The sequence below is a fragment of the Podarcis cretensis genome (genome assembly GCF_951804945.1).
Source record: "Podarcis cretensis genome assembly, chromosome: 5".
NCBI lineage: Eukaryota > Metazoa > Chordata > Lepidosauria > Squamata > Lacertidae > Podarcis > Podarcis cretensis.
This window is the reverse complement of record NC_137174.1, coordinates 91,487,533-91,514,334: the sequence shown is the minus strand read 5'-3', so window position 1 is coordinate 91,514,334 and position 26,802 is coordinate 91,487,533. Positions and strand designations below refer to the sequence as shown.

Sequence of the window (26,802 nt, the reverse complement as noted above, 5' to 3'; positions counted from 1 at the left end):
GTATGTGAGAGAGAGAGAGAGAGAGAGAGAGAGAGAGAACGGGGAAAGCCCATATATACAAAAACACACACACACACACGGGAGCGCGCGCCCATGCACAAACAAGACCGGGCTTTCAGTGCGCACGCGCCATTTTCGGCACTGAGGGGGGGTAGGGGCGGGGCTTGGCATGACGCAGGCGCGCTGGGCGCTACCTAGGTTCTGACCCGGGGTTGAGAAGGGAGAGTGAGTGTGAGAGAGAGAAACTGGGAGCCTTTTTATTGTTAATTATCCGTATGTTTTTAATAAAGTGTGTGTGTTAATTCTATCAATGTTCAATTGTTTTTAATGATTTTTTTAGGCTGCTCTTATTTTTAGCTGTAAGCCATGCTGAATCCGTGTCTTGGAAAAACATGTTAATAATCATCATAATAAATAATAATAAATATTAGCAGCTGCAGAGTGCTTTTTTTTTAGTATTCATCAAACTTTTATACCGCCCTTCGTCTGCAGATCTCAGGGCGGTTCATAACACAAAAAAATTATGGTCTGATTTCATTGCCAGGATGATAGTAAACTGCATAACCACACAGAGAAAGAAAGCGGCACAAGAGTCGGGTGTTCACTTCGTAATACTACTATATATTAGTGTTGTTAGCCGCCCTGAGCCCGGCTTCGGCTGGGGAGGGCGGGATATAAATAAAATTTATTATTATTATTATTATTATTATTATTATTATTATTATTATTATATAAAATCCTGGCAGCATTTGTGCACAGGTAAAGGACCACTGTCAGGAGGAAATCCAACAGGCTTGCATCTGCCCTTTTGCTCTATTTCTGGCTCTGCAGAGCTGCACCTGTTGATCTTGTGTCTGTCCCTCAAAGTTGTTACTAGGAGAGAGAAAAACAGTTGCCATCACCTAGAAGGCTTAGTAATGGTGGGCAAAGGCACTCCCAGTGATAAAATTATGAAATGGGTCTAACTGACCCATCCTGTGATGAGTCATAGCAGATCGCTGTCAGTTTGTCCCTGAAACAATTCCTTTCGTCAGGTGGGGCCAAACTCTTGAGGTGAATTGGGATAATTATTTCCGATTACTCATCATCTGACTTTGCAGATAGTACATGGTTACTCACCTGTACCAAATGTGTACCTAATCCTGGAAAATTAGCAATGGGTCAGTTTGTGTGGCTGTTAACCAGAAGGTTAGTGGTTCGAGCCCACCCAGGGATGGCTGAGGGCAGGATCCCTGCATTGTGGGGGGCTGGATTAGATGACCCTCGGGGTCCCTTCCAACTTTACTGTTCTATGCTGGCAGGCTCACTTGCTATAAAGACTGGTATTATTGGGTTGTTTCTCTTCCTAGAGGGACGCGGGTGGCGCTGTGGTCTAAACCACAGAGCCTAGGGCTTGTCAATCAGAAGGTTGGCAGTTCCAATAACTGTGACGGGGTGAGCTCCATAGTTTGGTCCTGGCTTCTGCCAACCTAGCAGTTTGAAAGCATACTAGTGCAAGTAGATAAATAGGTACCACCCCGGTGGGAAGGTAAACACCGTTTCCGTGCGCTGCTCTGGTTTGCCAGAAGCGGCTTAGTCATGCTAGCCACATGACCAGGAAGCTGTCTGCAGACAAACGCTGGCTCCCTCAGCCAGTAAAGCGAGATGAGTGCCGCAAGCCCAGAGTCGTCTGCGACTGGACCTAATCGTCAGGGGTACCTTTACCTTTACCTTCTTTTCCTAGAACCTTCAGAAGCAGAAATCATATTTGGGGCAGCCGTTAAAATAAGCGGTGCTGCTGAAGGATGGCAAGTGATCGCTGCTTCTTTGGGCATGATTTGGGTAGACTGCAGCCATTATAATTTCTATCTACGGTTCAAAAATGAAACAAGTCTGCACACTTAGCTCAGTTGGTTAGAGCATGGTGCTGATAACGCCAAGGTTGCAGGTTCCATCCCCCTATCGGACAGCTACATATTTCTGCATTGCAGGGGGTTGGACTAGATGATCCTCAGGGTCCTTTCCAAATCTATGATTCCATGTTCTGGACTGTCCCTATTCAGAGACAGCATGCCTTGGAATAGAAAATGCTAGATGAACAACCATCCGCTTCTCATGGAGGCATCTGACTAACCAGTGTTGAAAACTGGATACTGAACTCAATTATCCTTTGGTCTGATCCAATGGGGCTCTTAATAGGTTCATATTTATTTGGAAATATATTTAGCTCACTGTTCACCTTAATGATGTCATGGTAAGGACTACAGTGGTACCTCTGGAGGTCCGGAGGTCCGTTCTTAACCTGAAACTGTTCTTAACCTGAAGCACCACTTTAGCTAATGGGGCCTCCCGCTCCTGCCGCGCCGCCTCCGTGTGATTTCTGTTCTCATCCTGAAGCAAAGTTCTTAACCCGAGGTACTATTTCTGGGTTAGCGGAGTCTGTAACCTGAAGCATATGTAACCTGAAGCGTATGTAACCCAAGGTACCACAGTATTATGAACTATTAGTCAAATAAATAAGAATTAGCCAGTCAAGATACCTTTGGGGAGTCTCATGAAAGTTGTCACTTTTGTCCTCCTCAGTGGGGCCTGTAATAAAGGCAGTTCAGAGGCCTGTAATAATGGCAGTTCCATTTACAGTCATACCTCGGGTTAAATGTGCTTCAGGTTGAGCGTTTTCAGGTTATGCTTTGCGGCGACCCAGAAGTAACGGAGCGCGTTACTTCTGGGTTTCGCTGCTCGCGCATGCGCTCAAAATGACGTCACGCGCAAGCACAGAAGCGTCGAATCGTGACCCTCGCATGCACAGACGTGGGTTGCGTTCGCTTCAGGATGCGAATGGCGCTCCGGAGCAGATCCTGTTCGCATCCAGAGGTACCACTGTAAGTTATTATTGATCTGAGGTGGGGAAGCTCAGGTCTGGTATTGAAACTGGCCTCAGGGCCCAGATCGGCCCAGAATCCAGATCATACCTTTCACCAGTCCTGTTCCACTGCCTCCTCGCATGTTTTTGTCAGGCTAGAATGTCCTGAACTAGTTAAAATGAAAAGAAATAAAGATGTTAATTGACCAAGTAAATGTTATGTGAAAATAGTTTTGGAAAACTGCTACAATGACTTATATGGAAACTCAGCCAAGGGCACTTGAGGAAGTCACCCAACAATGTTAACAAAAGTGGAATTATTACAGCTAGGATAAATGCTTGTTTGTTTTTTGATGTTTTCTTTCTATGTTTGTGGACTTGTTTGTTATAAAATTGGAAAACTAATAATTTTAAATAAATAAATAAATAAATAAATAAATAAATAAATAAATAGAATGTCCTGAACTGTAATGTATCTTGTCTACCTGGATGAAGATGTGGGGCTAAATGGAAACACGTGGCTCCTGTATGGCTGGAATGTAGTCTACTGTAAAAGGTAAAAGTCACGGCTATTCTTCTGCCCATTTTGCCTCTAGCCTCGCCCTCCACTGGAATGCAGCCGCCCACCTGGTTGCTCATGAGGAAAGGTGGTTTCCTGGCTATAAAAGGTTTCCGATCCCTGTCCTAGATATGTACACTATGATGCAGGCAGTTATTTAACCCTTTTAAAATGTACCATTGAAACAAGTGATCATAGCCATCTCTTTTGGTACTGAATTCCATAGAGTTAACTCTGATTGGAGGCTTCTTAAGCATTGATTACCACAAGATAAAACTGCAGGTGTGAGGAAATTGTTGGTAGACTTGGGGGCTTTATGTAATTTGGACTGAAATCCTATATGTATAACGCTAGGGGAGCTTGTGGGCTAGAGAGGTCCTTATTTTGTTATTTTAAAAAATACAGTATCCTTTTAGGTTGCTAGAATGGTCACTCTTATTCACTGGTACTGCACCTACCAACCTGTATTCCAGCATATGCATATTTTGTGTTGCACTAAAAGCCAGAGTTTTGTACTGAAAATAGGAACATTTGTTTACAAAAATAATAATTGCAAAATGTTTTCTGGACTTGTGAAGCTCTGTTTTAGGCATGTTTACTTGGAAGGCAAATTCCAAAGCAAACATGCATATAGGATTGCAACCTAAAAAGCTGATTTTCTGCAGATGCACAGTACAGTCCTACAATTATTCAGATGTACTTGACTTGCCTCCTACCCCTTGCTAACAGAGCAGGTAGGGTCAGGTATAATAAGGATGAGTTCTCCCATCACCTATGCCTTTTTTGGGGCATCTTAACTCCCACTGAGACACATGTAAGTGGCTATCAAAAATCTTTTGTGAGGCCTTAAGACAGTGGTGGCCAAACTCGGCCCTCCAGATGTTTTGGGACTACAATTCCCATCATCCCTGACCACTGGTTCTGTTAGCTAGGGATTATGGGAGTTGTAGTCCCAAAAACATCTGGAGGGCCAAGTTTGGCCACCACTGCCTTAAGAGGAACTAAGTTAGGGTAAACCAGACTGAAAGTTCTATTCACAGAACCCTTATATACATCATACATTTAAAGCACATCCTCTCCCCTCAGAAGAATTCTATGAAGAGTATTGTACTCACATAGCTACAGTCCCCAGCATTCTTAACTAGTTTCCTGGATTTTTGGGGAGAAGCCATGTGCATTAAATGTATTGTGTGTACGCAGAGTCCAGAATTAAGAGTCGGAAGGTACTCTAATGAGGACCATTAGGAACCCAGTTTCCAAGCTTACAACAATACTTACATTTAGCCTGGTTTTTAAAGGTCTGCTGTTTGGAGGAATTGTTAAATTATAATGTCACTATATATTAATAGCTTATTAATTGATACTTTGAACTAATATTTCTAATAGAAAATAATTATACACTAATTGTTACAGAATATTTGAAGACGATGATGATATTCCTTCTGGGTTCGCCTTCTTGAAGACTCTAGACACCACTTGCCACATGATCAGTGGCATTTGCTACTTATTTCCTGTTAATTTCAACAGCTTGTCTGTGGGCAATCAGGTTTGGTCACTTCATTCACAAACCCTCACTAGTAAGAAACTAGGGAATTATTCATACATAACTCAAGAATAGTGTGATCTTCACTGCTTGCATTTGCCTCCCTGTAGAAATAAATCTTGCCTCTGCTACTGGGAAAGGCTTCCTGCCTTTCCAGTTCTAATTGATTGCTGCCATCTAGTGATGTACTGTTAGGACTCTTTATTTCTGTTATGATGATTATCTTTCAGAGTTATGTTAAGTTGCAGAGCAAGGACATTAGGAGGGACGAGAATGGCTGCGTAAATATACTTAACATTTAGTAAATGGATTTCAAGTGCCTAGAGCACTTTATTTTTTCAGTAATCCTTGGAATAGTCTATGATTTTATTATTCTAGCCCTTAGAGGAGACTGACAATATGTGTGTGAGAGAGGACTTACATAGTCTTTTAAAGCATAAAATCGGCAGTGTGTGGTCTGTAATCTTTATTGTGTACTCGAAGGAAATTTTGTGCATAGGTATGCATTCAAACGAGAGAGTTTATCTCCATCTGTTCTCTTTACATCATTCTTCTAAAATCTTTTTATTATGTTTTCTCATGTTGTAACCAAAAAAAGTCCTGTGTGCTTTAGTCTTTCCTCCTTGGAGAACCTGTTCTTTTCAGATGGGCTGACCACCTTAGTTGAATAAGGCTTGGCTCAACCCAACTGGTTCTACAGGAAGCTGACTACAGTAGTATAATTCCAGAGGTTCCAGGCTAGTTAGGAAGCCTCTAAAGGGACCCCGACTCTTGGGACAACAGGTTTTCAGCTGTATGGTAAATTGTGTCCCCAGTTTTTACAACCGTGCCACCTTTTCCCTTGCTCTGCACAAGTAGGACAGCAGTGACCATCCACTATTACGGAATAGCCCGCTATTGGGAAAATACTTGCACAAATACTGTTACCCTAATTTTATGTCCTTCTCTCCATACATTTGTATGGAAAAGGGACTATAACTGCACCATGTGCAGTGAGATTTGGGAGAAGGACATTGCTCTAATTGGGGGGGAGGGGAGAAGATTAAAGGTAAAGGGACCCCTGACCATTAGGTCCAGTCGTGACCGACTCTGGGGTTGCGGCGCTCATCTCGCTTTATTGGCCAAGGGAGCCAGAGTACAGCTTCCGGGTCATGTGGCCAGCATAACTAAGCCGCTTCTGGCGAACCAGAGAAGCGCACGGAAACGCCGTTTACCTTCCCGCTGTAGCACCCTGCTTGTGGTTAACGCTTAGCTGGAATGAAATATTCAACGCAGCAATAGAGAAATTAAAATAATAATTTATTTGTCAGACAAATAAATGAGAGGCACAGTGGTATATGGTTACCAAGCTCTGGCCTGGCCTCCTGCCGTTATTGCCAGCACTTATATTTCCTTAATCCAGCCCCCTTGCTCCTCCTGTGGCTGCCTCTGTCCAATCAGCCTGGTTGAAATTCCTATTGGCTGTTTGCTAGAACCAATCACAAAAGATACACCCATTTCCTTTTTGCCTTTTATGGGAAACAAAAAGCTATATATTCTTCTATCTATAAATGACAAATAAGTAGTCATATATCTTACATTTGTCTCAACAAGGAACCTTAATTACCAGCTCACCTCTTGCCCTCCTTGCCCTATTGCCCTCCAAAACAGATGGATTAATAGTTTTAAATTTTTATCTTAAACAGATGTCAAGGATCTTGAGTTCACATCAACATTGAAAGATCTCCTTCTTTTGGAGGTCTTTAAACAAAGGCCTGACAACCATATGTGTGCTCTAATGATGTTTCCTGCTTGGCAAGGGGGGCTGGGCTGATGGCCCCTGTGGTCTCTTCCAACTATATGAAATAAGAATCTAGCATAAGGATTTAACATTTCTTGGTTTCTAAATCCTTTGCATAATTACATTTAAGCTAATATATTTAATACATAACATAAATAACCTTTTAAAAGGAAAAGAAATCTTAAAAGGATCTCAGTTTAAGAAAGAAACAACTTTAGAAAAAGACTTCCCAAAATACTCGCTCCCTTTCTGCCAGCCAGATGCTTTTCCATTGCTCTTGACCTTTTAACCTTAGGAAAATATGGCTCAAGTTTAATGGGAGGCACATGGTTTTATTTTACTATTTACCAAGTCTTAATTATGTTTTCTCAGCCTTTTTTTATCTTCTGTAATATGTAGGGTCAGTGTAACCTTGGCTCTCAGCCTGTAATTCCCTTTTTACGACTTTGAGAATTGTTTTCTGCTATAAATCAGGGGGGCCCCTTGTCCAGGCGGATAAACATCTTGCCAAGGTTCTTAGGCAGCTGGTCTTCTGCCTGGCATGAAACATTTGAAAATCTTTAAGCTCTTTTTAAAATGCAGGCCCTGATCAAAAATATAAGCCTAAGTAAAATGCAGGCTATGATTAGATGCCTCACCGCCAGAGCAGTACCTATTTATCTACTTGCACTTGATGTACTTTCGAACTGCTAGGTTGGCAGGAGCAGGGACCGAGCAACGGGAGCTCACCCTGTTGCGGGGATTTGAACCACCAACTGTAGCACCCTGCTTGTAGTTAACGCTTAGCTGGAATGAAATATTCAACGCAGCAATAGAGAAATTAAAATAATAATTTATTTGTCAGACAAATAAATATGAGGCACAGTGGTATATGGTTACCAAGCTCTGGCCTGGCCTCCTGCCATTCTGGCCAGCACTTATATTTCCTTAATCCAGCCCCCTTGCTCCTCCTGTGGCTGCCTCTGTCCAATCAGCCTGGTTGAAATTCCTATTGGCTGTTTGCTAGAACCAATCACAAAAGATACACCCATTTCCTCTTGTCCTTTTATGGGAAACAAAAAGATATATATTCTTCTATCTATAAATGACAAATAAGTAGTAATATATCTTACATGTGTCTCAACAAGGAACCTTAATTACCAGCTCACCTCGCCCTATTGCCCTCCAAAACAAATGGTTTAATCTTAAATTTTTATCTTAAACAGATGTCAAGGATCTTGAGTTCACATCATCATTGAAAGATCTCCTTCTCTTGAAGGTCTTTTAAACAAAGGCCTGACAACCATATGTGTGCTCTAATGATGTTTCCTGCTTGACAGGGGGGGCTGGGCTGGTGGCTGATGGCCCCTGTGATCTCTTCCAACTATATGAAATAAGAATCTAGCATAAGGATTTAACATTTCTTATCTTCTAATTCCTTTGCATAATTACATTTAAGCCAATATATTTAATACATAACATAGATAGCTTTTTAGAAGAATAAACCTTTTCAAAGTAAAAAAGGAAGGAACATTTTCCAGCCTCAAAATAAGATAGAAAGAAAACCTCTTCTCCAGCCAAGCCAGTTGCCGTTTTCACTGCTCTTGACCTTTCAACCTTAGGAAAATATGGCTCAAGTTTAATGGGAGGCACATGGTTTTATTTTACTATTTACCCACTCTTAATTATGTTTTTCTCTGCTTTTTTATCTTCTGTAATATGTAGGGTCAGTGTAACCTTGGCTGTCAGCCTGTAATTCCCTTTGACTTTGAGAATTGTTTTCTGCTATAAATCAGGGGGCCCCCTTGTCCAGGAGAATAAACATCTTGCCAAGGTTCTTAGGCAGCTGGTCTTCTGCCTGGCATGAACATTTGAAAATCTTTAAGCTCATTTTAAAATACAGGCCCTGATCAAGCCTTAATAAAAATGCAGGCTATGATTAGATGCCTCACAACCTTCTGATCGGCAAGTCCTAGGCTCTGTGGTTTAACCCACAGCACCACCCGCGTCGGGAGAAGATTAGGGGTTCCTTAATGACCCCCCAAATTTAGCCTTCTAAAAACTAAGGGAGCCATAACCACAAAAGGACCCCACCCTTTCAGTTTGAATACTGGAGGAGGGACAACAAAGATTTATTAATCTTCACTTGGGGGATCAAAGTAGCTCAAGTCAGCCCTATACAGAGTTATTATGAACACAATCCTGCACGCCTATTCAGTTACCCCACTGAATTCAATGGGCTTACACAAAGGGAAGCAGTGCAGGGTTACAGCCTTAGCAGCAACTCAGTGCCACTACTCTTACTGAGGAGCGAGCAAGACCCACTGAACTCCTGCGTAAAAACGCACAGCATTAGCCGGCGCAGCTGCACAGTCCTGTGCGCCCATAATTTCGGGGGAGCAAATTCCCAACGGTTTGCTCCCGCATAAATATGCGCAGGGTTGGGTCATCATCCTATGCCTCTGAAGTCAGCGGGGCTTTCTTCTCAGGAGATACCTCTAGGACCGCGCAGATGCGACGCGGCCAACCCTTGGGGATCTACCGCTCCGCCGCCGCGGAAGCCTCCTTAGCTTTTGCTCCCCAGCAAGCGGGAGAAGCGCCGGCAGCAGATCCCCGGGAGCAGCTATTAAGACGCCGCCGGGAAGTTTGCACGCTCCGCCCGGGCTTCGCTTAGCGGCTGGTGGTTCGCAAGGTCCAAACGGGAGAGCAACCGGCGGCACAGACGCGACCGTGGAGCAGAGCGCATCCTCTCCGCTGCTCTCCTGCGCATGGAGAGACTCATGATCCCAGAGAGAGACGTGACAGGGCAGTTTTCCCAAGTCTCCTCCCCTCCCCGCTTTGCTCTGCAGTCACTTCCTGCAGCTGTTTCCATCTGTGTCCGGTTATGCAGCTCTCTCTCCCCCCCGCTCCACCGGCTTTCTCGCCCCTCCACCGGTTCTCTTCGTAGCCCCTTGAGACCTGGCTTTTTTTAAGTTATAAAAGAGGCGCCACGAAAGCTCTCCAAGATCCCAAGCTCAGGGATGCGGCTCCATCTCCGGGAAAATCCTTGCAGGAGCCTCCTGTGAATCGCTCTCTTTTCCTTCCACCAAGCCGGTAGGTCCATCGTCATGTCCTCGTCTCGATGTGCCTGGAATAGAATAGCCGGGGAACCGGCGTCTAAGAGCAGCTGCGACCCTACGTGCCCCATTGGACAAAGTGGGGTTGACTTGCGTGTGGACAGGGCTGTGCGTGGCTTCATTCAGCTTCGTTGCACACTTCTTTAGGGGCATTTTGCAAAGGGGGAGGGTGGGTTTGTTTTCTTTGCAATGCATCGCATCGGATACTGTGTGTGCCTGGTGTTGGGTGTGTGATCTATAGCAGCACTAATATGCCTTCAGATAGCCAGATACTGCACTTGCAAGCTGAGTATGATGATGGCAGTTAGAAGCAGGGACTATCTCTGTCACAGCCAGCAACAGGCAAAGTCTTATCCTCCAGGAATTTGCCTTTAAAAAAGCCCCTCCTAAGCGAATGACTTATCACCTCAAGTGCAAATCCCACATTTTAATAAGGGTAATAAATGCACATAACATTTTAGTTATATGACCTCCCGGTGTTGCATCCTTTGTATTTTACACAAGGGGGAACTGAGGATAAAGGACCTGTTCAACGAATCTGTGGGCCAAACCAACCCTTGAATGCTGGCTTTAAGCACAGCAATGAGTCACGTTTGCATCTCTGGATAATCTCCACTGCTTCCATCATTTGCCCATGTTCCCTCATGCATTTCCTCGATTTATTAGCCACCAGAAGCATGTTGGGGGAAGGTCTACAAGACAGGATTCTCCTTGTGCCCATCTATATCTTTGTTTTAGTTTGCATTTTTTAATACTGCAGGTTTTAATCAGCAGTGTAGTAGTGGGGGGATGCAGGGGATCAAAGCCTTTAGACTTTTTTTTTCCAGAGCAGGAGTGATGATGTCACCGGTCAGAGCTCCTGGATAATTTGAGGTGCCCTCTTTGCTCCGGCAGTTGAACGAGGTAATAGTTAGGTTTTCAAGTTTGTTTCTGGCTGCTTTAGCATAGAGGTGAGGAAAATATTAAAAAGCAGGTAGATTTTGATGTGCCTTTGCAGGATAGTTTGTATTTCTAGTTAAAAGCTAAAGGTTGCATTTCACTGGCCAAATAGCTTTTACATAGAAAGCTGCCTAATATTGAGTCACATCATTGGCCCATCTAGCTCAAGGTTGACAACACTGACTGGCAGCAGCTCTCCAGGGTTTCAGACAGGGCATCCCTGCCAGGCCTACCTGGAGACATTTGGGATTGAACCTGGGACCTTTTGCATGCAGAGCTTGTGCTGTGCATGGCACATAGGTTCACAAAACTTGCAGACCCTCCCAGTGTTTCTATTTTCCAGGGACAGTCCCGGATAAACAGAAGCCATCCTGGTTTCTCATTTGATCTTGGAATGTCCTGCTTTCCCTGAGCACGTCCCTATTTTCATCAGAGAAATGTTGGAGAGTGGGGAGTTGTTCGACCCCCGAGCCAAGAAGATAAGAAACTATATAGCCTTTAGAAGACATCTGAAGGCAGCCCTGTATCGGGAAGTTTTTAAATGTTTAATGTTTTATTACGTTTATATATATGTTGGAAGCCACCCAAAGTAGCTGTGGCAACCCAGTCTGATGGCTGGGGTATAAATATTATTATTATTATTATTATTATTATTGAATAGGACATTCCTGTTTTCATTGGAGAAATGTTGGAGGGTACGAGCTTCACCCAGCATATAGTTAAACTTTGGAACCAGCTCCCACAAAAGGCAGGGCTCTAGAGGAAGATTAGATGAATTCATTGACGATCAGGGCACCATTGGCTCTCAGAACAATTCAAAGGTTGGTGTTGACCTTTAAAGCCCCATATGGCCTCGGCCCTGTACATCTTCACCCCCATCGTTCAGCCCAGGCACAGAGGTCCAGCTCCAAGGGCCTTCTGGCGGTTCCCTCGCTGTGAGAAGTGAAGTTGCAGGGAACCAGGTAGAGGGCCTTCTTCGTAGTGGCTCCCATTCTATGGAACGCCCTCCCTTCAGATGTCTATGAGATAAATAAGATGAGCGCTTGAAGGAGCTGGGTATGTTTAACCTGGAAAAGAGGAGGCTGAGAAGAGATAGGATAGCCAGCTTCAGATATCTTAAGTTCTGTCACATGGAGGAGGGATCATGCTTATTTTCTCCTGCTCTGGAGGGTAGGAGTCGAACCAATGGCTTCAAGTTGCAAGAAAGGAGATTCTGACTAAACATTAAGAAAAAAACTTTCTGACAATAAGAGCTGTTTGACAGTGGAACGGTTTCCCTTGGGAGGTTGTGGACTCCTTGGAGGTTTTTAAGCAGAGGTTGGGTGGCCATCTGCCGTGGATGCTTTAGCTCAGATTCCTTCATTGTAGGGGGTTGGACTAGATGACCCTCGAGGTCCCTTCCAACTCTATGATTCTATGATTTAATGATATTGATAATAATTTGTTATTATTTATACCCTGCCCATCTGACTGGGTTTCCCCAGCTACTCTGGGCAGCTCCCAACAGAATATTAACAACACGATAAACATTAAAAACATCCCCAAACAGGGCTGCTTTCAGATGTCTTATAAAAGTCAGATAGTTGTTTATTTCCTTGACATCTGATGAGAGGGCGTTCCACAGGGCGGGTGCCACTACCGAAAAGGCCCTCTGCCAGGTTCCCTGTAACCTCACATCTCTCAGTGAGGCCCTCGGAGCTGGGCCTCAGTGTCCAGGTTGAACGATGGGGGTGGAGACGCTCCTTCAGGTATTGATTCCCAAGTTAGTTATTATTATTATTATTATTATTATTATTATTATTATTATTATTATGCATTACCTGACATTTTCAGAAACTGAAGTTGAAATTTTGGGATTTTCCGAAAGCAGTTTATGTGATTCTTCATCAAACGTAGTCATTCCAAGCTAAATGTTGTCCAATCATAAAGATAATAGCAGATTTAAATTCTTCACGCCCAAAACCATATCTTTATGACCCCTCACGAAAGAAAATGGCAGGAAATTAAATTTCACCCCCTTAAATTACACCCTACTGTTGGATCATCCTGTCTTAGTGGAACTTCTCTGTGTTTCTGATCCAGAGTCGACGTTGGTCTCCTGTCATCAAAGGAAGCAATGCCAGAAATTCTCTCGACAAATGATTCTCTTGCAGCAAGCTGGATTTCCTCCTGCTCCTCCTGAGAAGCTCCCATCGCTTCCTATGTCAGTGGGCGCCAGGCCTGCAGCCAACTTGCGACTATCCCCACAGAAACCTCTCGGACTGGGGCCGTCCTTGCCACTTGCACAAGATGAGGAACTTGCTACAGGGGTGGAGCAGGACCCTGTGTTGGAGGAACTTTGTAAGCCTTTGTGCTGCAGGCTTTGTAACGTCACGCTGAATTCTGCACAGCAAGCCCAGGCTCATTACCAGGTGAGGAGGAAGCTGTGAACACCAGCACTGCACACCACTAATAATAATAATAATAATAATAATAATAATAATAATGATAATAATAATAATAATTTTATTATTTGTACCCCACCCATCTGACTGGGTTCATCAAACACCAAAAATTTCCCGATACAGGGCTGCCTTCAGATGTCTTCTAAAAGGCCTATAGTAGTTTATCTGTTTGACATCTGTTGGGAGGGCGTTCCACAGGGCGGGTGCCACTACGGAGAAGGCCCTCTGCCTGGTTCCCTGTATCCTCACTTCTTGCAGCGAGGGAACCACCAGAAGGCCCTCAGAGCTGGACCTCAGTGTCCAGGCTGAATGATGGAGGTGGGGACACAGCACTTAGAAAGGGTGGAAAAGTTCACCTGGTGACACTGTGATGTCAGGTGATGGCCAGGTGGGTTGCTCCGCCCTCCTGTCTAAATTAGCTCAGTTTCAGGTTAAGAACAGACCTCCAGAATGAATTAAGTACTTAACCCAAGGTACCACTGTACTGCTGACCTCCGCAGTCAGTTGCACAGCATAAAAGGAAACATCCTAAAAGAGGTTGTGTGTACAGATGCATTATTGCACAATGCGAGGCATCTTGACAGAAACATGTTGGGTATATCTTGAGTGTTAAAATGTGCAAAATGAGATGAGATTTTTGTGTGACTGAAAACTACAATTGCAGTGTGTTTGACGTTTTACATGACCAGTGAGAGGCTGTTTGTTCAACCAGTTTCTCTCTCTCTCTCTCTCTCTCTCTCTCTCTCTCTCACACACACACACGTGTGTGTGTGTATTCTGTCCCTAGTAAATTAAGTGTGGTATAGTAGTTAGAGGCGGGTGGCACTGTGGGTTAAACCACAGAGCCTAGGGCTTGCAGAAGGTGGGCGGTTCGAATCCCCGCGATGGGATGAGCTCCCGTTGCTCAGTCCCTGCTCCTGCCAACCTAGCAGTTTGAAAGCACATCAAAGTGCAAGTAGATAAATAGGCACTGCTCCGGCGGGAAGGTAAACGGCGTTTCCGTGCGCTGCTCTGGTTCGCCAGAAGTGGCTTAGTCATGCTGGCCACATGACCCAGAAGCTGTATGCTGGCTCCCTCGGCCAGTAAAGTGAGATGAGTGTCGCAACCCAGAGTCGTCCGTGACTGGACCTAACGGTCAGGGGTCCCTTTACCTTTAGTAGTTAGAGGGTTGGTTGAAACGTGCTTGGTGACCTTGGGCCAGTCACTGTCTCTCAGACTAACCTACCTGCAGGGTTGTTGTGAGGATAAAACAGGGAGGAAGAGAACCATGTTATTATTTATTATTTATTAGTTATTAAATATGTATATTACCCTTCATCCATAGATCTCAGGGCAGTAGCACTGGGCAATACCTGGTTTTCAACTTTGTGATATATCACCAGCTAAACATCACAATATACAGTGGTACCTCGGGTTACATACGCTTCAGGTTACAGACTCCGCTAACCCACAAATAGTGCTTCAGTTTAAGAACTTTGCTTCAGGATGAGAACAGAAATCGTGCTCCGGCTGCACGGCAGCAGCAGGAAGCCCCATTAGCTAAAGTGGTGCTTCAGGTTAAGAACAGTTTCAGGTTAAGTACGGACCTCCGGAATGAATTAAGTACTTAACCCGAGGTACCACTGTATTGATAGATCACAACGTCCGAAATAAGGATGGAGCTATGTAGAGTCATTGGCTGGCTTCACGGTTTCCCCTGTGTTGTGATTTTTGTATAGCATACCCACCCACCCACATCATGATTCGCGATATATTGCCAAGTCACAAGCTATGGAACTGATATCACGATATGGACTTGAAACCGGTTTTGGACCATATAGCGATATATTTCCCAGCCCTACAGGGCGGTTCACAACACCTAGAGCTCTTTGGGGGAAAGGTGGACTATAATAAACAAACAAAATAGGATTGCCTATTGTGAAAGAGTCCTAAAACGCTGATGACAGCCACATTGTGTGGATGAAGATAAAGAACCTTCCCTCTCTCTCTTGATTAATATTGACAGTTGAGGATTGCATCGACCTTCACAGTAAACCCCACCTGCAGCCGCATTTTCTTGTCGCAGAGCTATATGGCTGTCCATGAAAGCTGTTAACGCAGGCTCTCTTTCCAGGGTAAAAACCATAGTAAGAAACTTCGGAATTACTATGCTGCCAACAGCTGTCCAGCTCCTGCCAGGATGAGCAGTTCCCTTGAGGCAGCCACCCAACCGGTGGTTTCGCTTCCGCTCCAGGTGAGTTAGTTGTATGGAGGTTTTGCTTTGCGGTGTGCGTTCCACAGCATGTTGACACAGAATAATAGTAATAATAATAAATTTTTATTTGTGGAAACCAACTGTTTCCACTTATATTGTAAGGACCTATGAGCAGGCTGGGAAACATCCTTCGTGCTTGTTCTTATACAAAGAGAGAATGAGTCAGTCTGAACCCTGACCAAAAGCCTGGCGGAACAGCTCCATTTTGCAGGCCCTGCGGAAGAATGTCAAATCTCACAGGGCCCTGGTCTCTTGTGAGAGAACATTCCACGAAGCCGGGGCCACGACTGAAAAGGTCCTGGCTTTGGTTGAGGCCAGTCTAATCTCCCTGGGGTCTGGAATCTTCACGGTGTTGTTATTTGCAGACCGTAAGGTCATCGGACATGCCAGGAGAGGTGGTCCCATAAGTACGAGGGTCCTAGGCCGTATAGGGCTTTAAAGGTTAAAACCAGCACCTTAAACCTGACCCTGTACTCCTCCGGGAGCCAGTGCAGCTGGTATAGCACCGGATGAATGCGCTCCCGCGGCGAGGACCCCGTGAGGAGTCTCGCCGCGGCATTCTGCACCCGCTGGAATTTCTGGGTCAGTTTCAAGAGCAGCCCCGCGTAGAGTGAGTTACAATAATCAAGCCTGGAGGTGACCGTCGCGTGGATCACAGTGGCTAGGTCAGGGCAAGAGAGGTAAGGAGCCAACTGCTTAGCTTGGCAGAGATGAAAAAATGCCGCCTTTGTTATAGCTGCAATCTGTGCCTCCATAGAAAGGGAGGCATCGAAGTACGTTCCACTGAGTTTGGCGGGGATTTTACTCCCTGGCCAGTGTCTATGAGACAAGGACGTATACTTGCCATGTGCTTTTGTGCATGCATGTGTCTCATTCCACCCAGCCAAAAGCAGCCATGCCTCTGAATATCGCATGCTGGAAGCCACAGGAAGGAAGAAAGCTGTTGCTCTCAGGTCCTGCGTGCGGGTTTCCCCGGGGGTATCACATTGCCCACTGTGAAAACAGAATGTTGAACCAGATGGGGCTCATCTTGTGTCCTTATGATGTATTTTTTAAAAGGTACTTATTGCTCTGCTCTGTTGAAAGCTGCTTTGGTTCTCCTACAAAAAAGCAGGGTGGGATTACATGGGTGTAATGGGGGGGGGGCAGAGAGCAAAATCTGCCAGTGCGGGGAGCAAAATCAAACTCTGAAAAGGGCGGGTAGAGGCTAATTTCACATGCAAAAATGTGAACGGTGTCTGCACATTTTGTTTCATATCCCAGGGTTCTTCAAATGCTAGCAAATTACTCTTCCAAAGAAAACCCTGGGAACAGGGTGATTATGGGGGAAACTCTCTCCTTGCTGTGTCCCACGGACTCCCATGCATAAATATTACAGCTAGATAATATATGAAATGTGTGCCGTTCAGCTAGCAGAAGCCAGCACCAAGGACTCCTGCTACCAAAAGGGGGCTTCCCTTTCTCCTCCCCCCACATGTCTCCTGCACAAATCCTCTCTGAAGAAGCGGGGGAGCCCCCAGAACAGCACAATGGGAGGAGAGGGGAGATTACAGGCAAGCAGAAAGGCTTACACTGATGAACACCCTCCTTGATGCAACTTCCACGCTCTGCATTTTTATTATGTAAGTTGCATCCTGGAGGTCCGTCGGGCATGCGGGGGGAGCTACCTCTTTCATCTAGACCACAGCTGCTATGCCGTTCTGGTATAATAATAATAATTTATTATTTATACCCCGCCCATCTGGCTGGGTTTCCCCAGCCACTCTGGGCAGCTTTCAACAGAATATTAAAATACAATAGCCTATTAAACATTAAAAGCTTCCCTAAACAGGGCTGCCTTCAGATGTCTTCTAAAAGTCTGGTAGCTGTTTTTCCCTTTGACATCTGGTGGGAGGGCGTTCCACAGGGCGGGTGCCACTACCGAGAAGGACCTCTGCCTTCTTCCCTGTAACTTGGCTTCTCGCAGTGAGGGAACTGCCAGAAGGCCCTCGGAGCTGGACCTCAGTGTCCGGGCAGAACGATGGGGATGGAGACGCTCCTTCAGGTATACTGGACTGAGGCCGTAGAGAAGATTCCACTGGCATCCATGGAAGGTGCCTTCCCAGGACAATGTAATTTAAATGGAGGAGTTCATGAGGACCATGGTGCAAGGGGGGGGGGAGGTTTTGCACTCGTTGTCCCCTTGTTTTAAACCATGATCCCTCGCTCTAATGGAATGAAAAGCCAGTATTCTTTCAAGGTGAAATTCTGGTAAATTTTCCAGCCAGAGACATGGGTGCCTGAAACTCATCCGGACTCAGCTATGTAATGCTAAACTATGGTTGGGTGTTGAGTGCAAACATGGCAGCTACGTGTGATATGGGATGCTGCAAAAAATGACACCCCACTGTCAAGTTTCCCCCCTTGCCTCCAGAACATGTAGAATCACTCACCAAGTGTTGTGATGTTGCCTCAGCATGCGTTCCCCCAGTCCTAGCTAACCGTACCCAGTGATCCAAAGGAGCTAAAGGAAACCAGTTTTGGTGGGAGTGAAGATTACAGTAGCTGATGAGGTCAGCCACTGGGGGGAGACAATTTCTTATGTAAATTTTTTTATTAGATCCTGCTGTAAAAGCTGTTGATCACTCTGATTGCAACTGTTTTCTCCCATCACACAGAAATAAATGGGAGCCATTCATTTTTATGGGCACCATTTATGCTTATGGGTGAATGCAGAAAAGTATAGGGCAAAAGAAAATGCCAACCAGAGTTGTTCACCAATGATCAACCAACACACAAGCAGTAAAAAACAATATTATAACCACTTAAATTTACATTTCCTTCTAAACACTGTTAGAAGCCAGTATAGACTGTACAGTGACTGCAACCTAGCATAAATGTAATATTTCAAAATTGACAACAGTACCATTTCTGTAGCCCGGGTCTTAATTGGCCATTAAATGCCAAAGCAAAAAGGTCGTTGAGGTTCACTGAAAAGTACTGAGGGATGGGGCTTGTGCTAAGGGGCAGGTTGTTAAGGCCTGTTTAAATAGACTTTGGAATGGGGCTTGGCTGACACGGAATCAGTTTCCACAGTTGTGGAGCCACCACTGAAAAGTCCCTGTACTCTGTACCTGCCAGGCCTAGAGTCAGACACAGGTCAGTACAAAAGACACAGGGCTCCGTTATCAGTGAAGTTAACTCTTTATCCGACAAAACAGCATATAGCTCAGCAACACTTCCCAGTAGGTCTTTATGGAGCAATTGTCAGGAATGAAGGTACTTATGGCTCCTCCTCTCCCAGATGTTTCCTAAGCAGTCTCAAACTACGTCTGCGCACCTCTGGCCTCTGTTCAGCTCTCCTCATTATTCTGTGTATTTTGGGAGACTAGCGGGAGGGGAACATGTTGCAGCAGGAGAGGGAGACTCCCTGGATTCTTCAGCAGTCTGTTAACCCTCCTCATCTGCTTCAGCCTCAGAGTCTGAACTGCTCCCTGTCACTGACTCCTTCTGCCCATTTAACCCTGTTGCCCCTCCAGTGTCCGGCACCTCCTCCCTCCTCCAATCTTCTCCTCTACTAAATGTCCCACCACCAACCCCCTGACTCTGAGCCTTCCTCCTCTGGGGGTTCCCCGGCTGGTGCCTCCCACCACTCCTCTTCATGCAGCCAGTCCCTGAGAATGCCCACCAACCGAATGAATAAGTACAAGAACATCCGTTTTGAAGAACGAGCCACGTTGATGTGCCTTAATGCCTTTCCCCCCCCCCCTTTCTGACCAGGGCGCTTCCTCAAAACCAGGAGGGCGGGTGATCCTGGCCACGGAAAATGACTACTGCAAATTGTGTGATGCTTCGTTCAGCTCGCCGGCTGTGGCCCAGGCTCACTACCAAGGGAAGAATCACGCCAAGAGGTTGCGCCTGGCTGAAGCTCAAAACAACACATTCTCGTAGGTATTACTGAACTTCTTTGAGAGTGAGGGGTTGTGATTGGAATGGCTTTTGCTAACCTTGTCCGGTGACACCTGTAAAATATATCTCCTCGTTGTCTTCCCACACCCCTGCTCCTCCTCCTCCTCCTCCTCCTCCTTCTTCCTCATGTCTTCACAACACCAGGGAGTCATCGGAAGTGGTGGGCAAAAGGAAGATGCGGAAAGTAGGGAACGAATACAAGATGATGCAGAGCAGACGAAACGTCTATGCCGTCCAGAGTAACACAGGTATTTCCCATATTTGCTGTCCCGGCTAAAAAATAACCGCTGTTTCTTTAATACAAAAAGAAACTGAGTCAGCATGACTCATGAAACCTTTCACCTACATATGCTTGTATATAGGGTGGTCATTGATGGTCTGTTTGTGGCATGGGTTGGGTTGGTCGGATGGTTGAAAGCTGGTTGCGTTAATATGTATAAAGCTGTCGGTCGTGGTGGGATAAGAAGACTTTTAAGAATAAAAGCAGCAGTACTCTGCAAAGATACTCTTTCTCAAGGACTCTTTTGTTCCAACTAGGGTCTGAGAACCAGGCGAAGGAGTCAAAGGAGGTCAGAACCTTTTCTTTTTCAAACACTGACAATTTGCATCCTATTCAGTGCGTGTTATTTCTAGCTGAAGCTAGAGACCTCCTTTTGCGCAATAGCAGAGCCAGGTTAGGGATGAGAGACCTTGTGATTCCAGAATCATTGCAGCCAATTACCAGTTCTACATCCATAGCTGAAGCTGTAGCCTGGGACATAGTAAGTGGGAGGTTTACTAATATAATAGGGCTGGGCAGGGACTGTTAGTTTCTGTTTGCCACTGTGCAGTGCTTTTGGAGTCACAAGACTCTGTTTACATTCCAGAGACAGCCCAGGCTATTGGAAGTCTCACGGAAGACAGGAGCCGGATGTGACGTACTGGTTTCCTGTTCCTTTGTTCCTTTGTTGTTCCGTTGTTCTCTGCTTTCATAGAGAGAGGATGTTTCTTTTCTGTCTGCGTAGCGAGAAATAAAACTCTTTAGCCATGCAGCCATAAATCTCATCACTTCCGCATGCTGCTGGATTCTCTGCTGGATGGGAATGTGCCTGAGGCCTCATCAAAGGCTCAGGTCGTTAATCACGTCGGGAGGCGATTCCGAAGGTTTGGCCGGAGGAGGATGAGCTTTATCAGCTTGGCTGAGCAGAGATCCCGACAGGGACCCCCCTCCCACATGCCATGTGGCCCTCAGATCACCGCAATTTATCCCGTGCTGCACCCCAGATCCATCCCCAAAACAATTCAGGGAGGAGTCAGGCCAAGTTGTTGTTGTTGTGATGACACTTTAAAGGCTGACATTCATTTCAACATAAACTTTGGTGGGTTACAGTCTAATAATAATAATAATAATGATAATGATAATGATAATAATAATACGCTACCCATCTGACTGGGTTTCCCCAGCCACTCTGGGCAGCTTCCAGCATATACAGAAACATGATCAAACACCAAACATTTAAAAATTCCCGATACAGAGCTGCCTTCAGATGTCTCCTAGAAGTCGTGTAGTTCTTTATCTCCTTGACATCGGTTGGAAGAGTGTTCCACAGGGAGGTTGCCTCTGCCAAGAAGGCCTTCTGCCTGGTTCCCTAGATTCATGAACGGTTAAAGTTTATGCCACAATCAAGTTTATTTGTTTACTTTCTAAATTTCTTTCCCTCCAAGGAGCTCGAGGTGGTATTTCTGCTCCTCCCTTTAATCCTAACAACAACCTTGTGAGGTAGGTTAAGCTGAGAGAGTGACTGACTTGAAGGTCACCCAGAGGAATTTGTGGCCAAGTGGGGATTTGAACCCTGGTCTCCCAGGTCCTAGTCCACCCTGGCTCAGTTGTATATTGTTTTGGCTGCAGCGAAGAGATGACTCGCTCAGCTTTGTTGTTTAGTTGTTTAGTCGTGTCCGACTCTTCATGACCCCATGGACCAGAGCACGCCAGGCACTCCTGTCTTCCACTGCCTCCCGCAGTTTGGTCCAACTCATGCTGGTAGCTTCGAGCAACAGTGTCCAACCATCTCGTTCTCTGTCGTCCTCTTCTCGTTGTGCCCTCCATCTTTCCCAACATCAGGGTCTTTTCCAGGGAGTCTTCTCTTCTCATGAGGTGGCCAAAGTATTGGAGCCTCAGCTTCAGAATCTGTCCTTCCAGTGAGCACTCAGGGCTGATTTCCTTAAGAATGGATAGGTTTGATCTTCTTGCAGTCCATGGGACTCTCAAGAGTCTCCTCCAGCACCATAATTCAAAAGCATCAATTCTTCAGCAATCAGCCTTCTTTATGGTCCAGCTCTCACTTCCATACATCACTACTGGGAAAACCATAGCTTTAAGTATACGGACCTTTGTTGGCAAGGTGATGTCTCTGCTTTTTAAGACGCTGTCTAGGTTTGCCATCGCCTTTCTCCCAAGAAGCAGGCGTCTTTTAATTTCGTGACTGCTGTCACCATCTGCAGTGATCATGGAGCCCAAGAAAGTAATATCTCTCACTGCCTCCCTTTCTTCCCCTTCTATTTGCCAGGAGGTGATGGGACCAGTGGCCATGATCTTGGTTCATGATCTCGCTCAGCTACCCCTCTGAAAATAAAAGCAAGCGGTAAACCGACAGCCAACGTGACATGGGGCAAATGCAGCTTGCTTCGTTCCCAATGGGTGCTGGTTGTGGGCTAAGTTATTATTTGAAGGGTTTTCAGATCCTTACAAAGGATGGTGTGTGCAGGTTTTCAGGCACACACATGTATGCATACACACACAGGAGGATCCTGTCTTACACGGTGCTGATTTTTGCTCCTTCACAAGCGACTTGCACTGTGCAGAGGTGTAGTCCAGTACTATCCCTGGTCCCAAGGTTGATGAATGCTACCCAGGCATTGTGAGGTAGTTTGGAAGAGGGAGGGGAGGAGAGTTGGCTGGGTGGTGGGGAGCCAGGGAGAAATTGGGGTAGGAACGCGTGAAAAACACTAAAGAGAACAAATGTTCTTCTGCAGGGAAGGTAGCAGAGGACAGAGTCTTGTATTTCTTTTCGTAATTTCTTAAAAAAAAATAAAATTCTTGTGCCTTTTGGCTTTGCGAAGACTTTGTCCTGAGGTTTCCAAAGCTTAAGAACCTGGGCAGTTGGTGCTGCAGAAAATGAGCATTAAAGACTTATTTGTCTGATTTTCTCTCCCCATGACCCCTGTCTGCCTGCCTGTCTTTGCCCTCACAGCATCCAAAGTTTGCTTGGGTATGTCTGCCTATTAGTGAGCCTTGGTTTCTCACTCCAGAACTTAATTTGCCATCTGCCCTTCCTTGATGCTGCTCTGAGCAGGGGCAATTTTCTGCTCAGTTTCCTTGGCGCGAGGCCAGGTCATTTGACTCCTGCCACACTGCTGCTGGATCCTCGTCCAGAAAGACAGAGCTGGTTAGCCACCGCCAAGGCCATCTGCTATGGGAATCCTTTTCACCTCCAGCATTTCCGGAGTGGACTTTTTAATAAACAGTCCAGGAGACAGACAGTTTGTTTACTTGTTTTGAGTAGGTCAAGAGGTGCTTTAGCTTGCTCAAGACGTAACTGAAATAGGTTTAGAAAGCTTTAGGCTCATTGGAGTGATCTTGGTTTAACTGCATGTATTTATTTGAGATTTCCAGGCTACCTTTTAGGACCATCCCTGTGATGTCCCGTAAGAATATAGTCCCTAAAATGAATGGACCTCCTTTATTTCCAATGGGTCTGCTTTGAGTAGGACTAACATGGGATACAACCCAATGCAGAATTAAAGTCAGAACAGGTTGGATGGCCGTCTGTCATGGATGCTTTAGTTGAGATTCCTTCTGTCTCTACAGTTCTGTGATTCTATTAGATAATAATAATAATAATAATAATAATAATAATATATTTATACCCTGCCCCTCTGGCTGGGTTTCCCCAGCCACTCTGGGCAGCTTTCAACAGAATATTAAAAACACGATCAAACATTAAAAACCTCCATCAACAGGGCTGCCTTCAGATGTCTTCTAAAAGTCAGATAGCTGCTTATTTTCTTCACATCTGAAGGGAGGGTGTTCCACAGGGTGAGCGCCACTACCGAGAAGGCCCTCTGCCTGGTTCCCTGTAACCTCATTTCTTGCAGTGAGGGAACTGCCGGAAGGCCCTCAGAGCTGGACCTCGGTGTCCAGGCAAAACGATGGGGGTGTAGACACTCCTTCAGGTATACTGGGCCAAGGCCATATGGGGCTTTAAAGGTCAGCGCCAACACTTTGAATTGTGCTTGGAAATGTACTGGGATCCAATGTAGGTCTTTCAGGACCGGTGTTATATGGTCTCGTCGGCCACTCCCAGTCACCTGTCTAGCTGCCGCATAGACTGCAGAAGGCCATAATGTATCACAGAAGATTTTTCCTACCTGCATAGAGGCTTCTTGCAGGGCAAGGAGGCTGAAACAGTGTCTTCTTGCTCACGGGACATGCGTGATGTGAAACATGCATAAAACCCACTACGCATAAGACAAATGGCAAAATGAATAGACCAAGCCCAATGTAAGAATTGGTCTGCATGACTCTTGGGGTCCGTTCCAACTCTATGATTTTGTGTTTCTTGTATTGTACTTTTCTGTTGTGAATTGCCTTGAGATCTAATGAGGAAGGGCGGTATACAAGGTTAATAAACCAGCATCGACAACGTATGCTGAGGACAGGGTGCTGCACCATGCAGATGGGCCTTTGACCTGATCCAGTGCCTGGACTTTTTCTAAGAGCCAGTGTGGTGTAGTGGTTAAGAGCGGTAGTCTTGTAATCTGGGGAACCGGGTTCGATTCCCCGCTCCTCCACATGACCTTGGGCCAGTCACACATCTCTGAAGTCTCTCAGCCTCACTCACCTCACAGAGTGTTTGTTGTGGGGGAGGAAGGGAAAGGAGAATGTTAGCTGCTTTGAGACTCCTTCGGGTAGTGATAAAGCGGGATATCAAATCCAAACTCCTCTTCTTCTTCTTCTTCTTCTTCTAAGGTTTTTGGCCAGTGTGAACTGGGCCCTAAGACTTCTCTCTGGCAGGACATGAATGACCTTTCCCTTCCGCTCCCTCCCCTCTTCCTGCAGGCCCTTATTTCAACCCTCGCTCCCGCCAGCGGATCCCGCGCGACCTTGCCATGTGCGTCACCCCCAGCGGCCAGTTCTACTGCTCCATGTGCAACGCCAGCGCCAGCGAGGAGGCCGAGTTCCGGCAGCACCTGGAGAGCAAGCAGCACAAGAGCAAAGTGTCGGAGCAGCGCTACAAGAACGAGATGGAGAACCTGGGCTACGTACAATGAGACGGCGATTCCCGCTGGCTCCTTCCTTCCTCCCTCCCTCCCTCCCTCCCCTCCCGCCAGCCCTGATGGAGGGAGCAACTTCTCTCGCCTGCTGCTTGCCGTTCGCCCTGCTTTTTCTACTCCGTGCCTTAGGAGTTCAGCTCTCCAGCGCTCTCTCTTCCTCTCTCTCTCTGTGTTTTAAAGCACCTACAAGGCCAGCGGCGAAGTAGGTGAAGCAAAAGGTTTTTTTTCAAATTCCGCTGCCACTTGGCACACGAGTATGCGCTGCAGGGTGCCAAGTTCTCCGTGTTGTGTTTGCTCATTCGTTAAGGCTCAATCTTGCCTTCTTCCCCCTACCCCATCCTCCCCTTTGCATGAGTCTTGGCCTTGGAAGCACCGGAGCCACAAACAGGCAGGGCGCAAGTTTCGCTCATGGGGTAGTGGTTAAGAGCAGTGGACTCGTAATCTGGTGAACCGGGTTTGATTCCCTGCTCCTCCACATGCAGCTGCTGGGTGACCTTGGGCCAGTCACACTTCTCTGAAGTCTCTCAGCCTCACTCACCTCACAGAGTGTTTGTTGTGGGGCAGGAAGGGAAAAGGAGATTGTCAGCCGCTTTGAGAGTCCTTAGGGTAGTGATAAAGCGGGATATCAAATCCAAACTCCTCTTCTTCTTCGTCTTCTTCTTTGTTTTCTCCCTGCATTCCACTGCAGCTTCAGAAGGGGCAGTCTGGATGAGAGAAAAGCAGCCACAGTGCTGCGCCAGGAGTCATAGCTCCGTTGGCAGGCCAGAGCGCAATGGCAGAGCGCACCCCTTGCAAACAGGAGGTCCTGGCTTTGAACCTGTGCATCTTCAGTTGCATGAAAGGCTCTTGGGCACCAGGGCTGCGGAAGACCTCTGCCCCAAGGCCTGGGCGAGATGTTGCCGCTTAGAAATGCCAATACTGGATGAGCCTGTAGAGACACAGTTGGTAGTAGACATCTTTGTCTGCTTGCAAAGATTCTGCCGGTGGGCATGGAGAGGGAAAGCTAAAACTCTGCAGGGTAACTTGCTTAGAAAGTAGATCTGGGGCCAGAGGTTTGTCTCTCCCCCTCCAAAGCTAGTAAAAACCTATTGTCCCCATGGCATTCTGTCCCCCTTTCCTTTCATACCCATTGCCCTTCCCTCCTACAGAGTTGGAACCAGCCATTTTTAAAAAGGGGGTTGGCGTTCCAGGTGCATTATTATTATTATTATTATTATTTTACAGCATCCAATTCAAATATGCAAAATGAAGTATGTGAATATCCCAGTTTCAGTTTATTGGATTTACAAACCGTGAACATGAAATATCATCAAACATCACTGGAGAGCCAGTGTGGTGTAGTGGTTAAGAGCAGTAGTCTCATAATCCAGTGAACCGGGTTCGCGTCTCCGCTCCTCCACATGCAGCTGCTGGGTGACCTTGGGCCAGTCACACTTTTCTGAAGTCTCTCAGCCCCACTCACCTCACAGAGTGTTTGTTGTGAGGGAGGAAGGGAAAGGAGAATGTTAGCCGCTTTGAGACTCCTTCGGGTAGTGATAAAGCGGGATATCAAATCAAGAAAGAGTCAATCAGTAGCTCTAAACTACTTTATTTTACAGTCTATATACAAAGAATCCATCAGCATGTCTGTGCTCTCTCAGCAGCGGTACAGAACAGCATCACACACAGAAGTGAAACTAAAACTTACAACAGTGTTGAGACTTCTTGTCTCACGCTCTCAGACACTCACATGATATAAACGACATAGTGCTACATACTGGAGCCGCACAGGTGGATAAAAATCCTAACAAATGTATTGGGGGTGGGGAGAGAAAGACAGACAATATGCGTTCATGCAAATTGTGCCCTTTGAAAGGAGAATATAACAAAAGCCACAAGCAGTCAGAAATTGTTAAAAATTCAGGCGATTTTTGACGTGGAAGTAATATGAATTTGAGCCATTCCACTTGCAGAAGTGGGGGGTGTTTTGGAGCACACAATTCCAAACTCCCTGGCAGTGGGTTGGGTTGGCCTCCCTAGTTTACATGTGACAAGAGGGCCCTAGTCATTTCAATACATTTAACACTGAAAGCCGTTATAAAGGTT

The 26,802-nt window shown here is 45.9% G+C and overlaps 1 protein-coding gene across 2 annotated transcripts; it reads left to right on the top strand.

The window, feature by feature from the left end:
• Positions 1-10,679: 10,679 nt before the first annotated feature.
• Positions 10,680-25,117, top strand: ZMAT3 (zinc finger matrin-type 3). 2 transcript variants are annotated; one of them, XM_079978277.1, is made up of 6 exons: positions 10,680-10,722; positions 12,841-13,169; positions 15,316-15,435; positions 19,216-19,382; positions 19,549-19,652; positions 24,503-25,117. In XM_079978277.1, exons 2-6 carry the CDS (start codon positions 12,897-12,899, stop codon positions 24,712-24,714), a joined length of 876 nt encoding a protein of 291 aa, XP_079834403.1. In that variant the 5' UTR covers positions 10,680-10,722; positions 12,841-12,896; the 3' UTR covers positions 24,715-25,117. The 2 variants fall into 2 exon arrangements, with proteins under 2 accessions (XP_079834403.1, XP_079834402.1); XM_079978276.1 differs by lacking the exon at positions 10,680-10,722 and having other exon boundaries at positions 12,649-13,169.
• Positions 25,118-26,802: the final 1,685 nt, after the last annotated feature.

Coding starts and splice junctions, on each gene's coding strand:
- ZMAT3 (XM_079978277.1), top strand. CDS start 12,897: ATGATTCTCTTGCAGCAAGCTGGATTTCCTCCTGCTCCTCCTGAGAAG. Junction 13,170..15,315: donor AAGCCCAGGCTCATTACCAG/GTGAGGAGGAAG, acceptor CTCTCTTTCCAG/GGTAAAAACCATAGTAAGAA. Junction 15,436..19,215: donor TGGTTTCGCTTCCGCTCCAG/GTGAGTTAGTTG, acceptor CTTTCTGACCAG/GGCGCTTCCTCAAAACCAGG.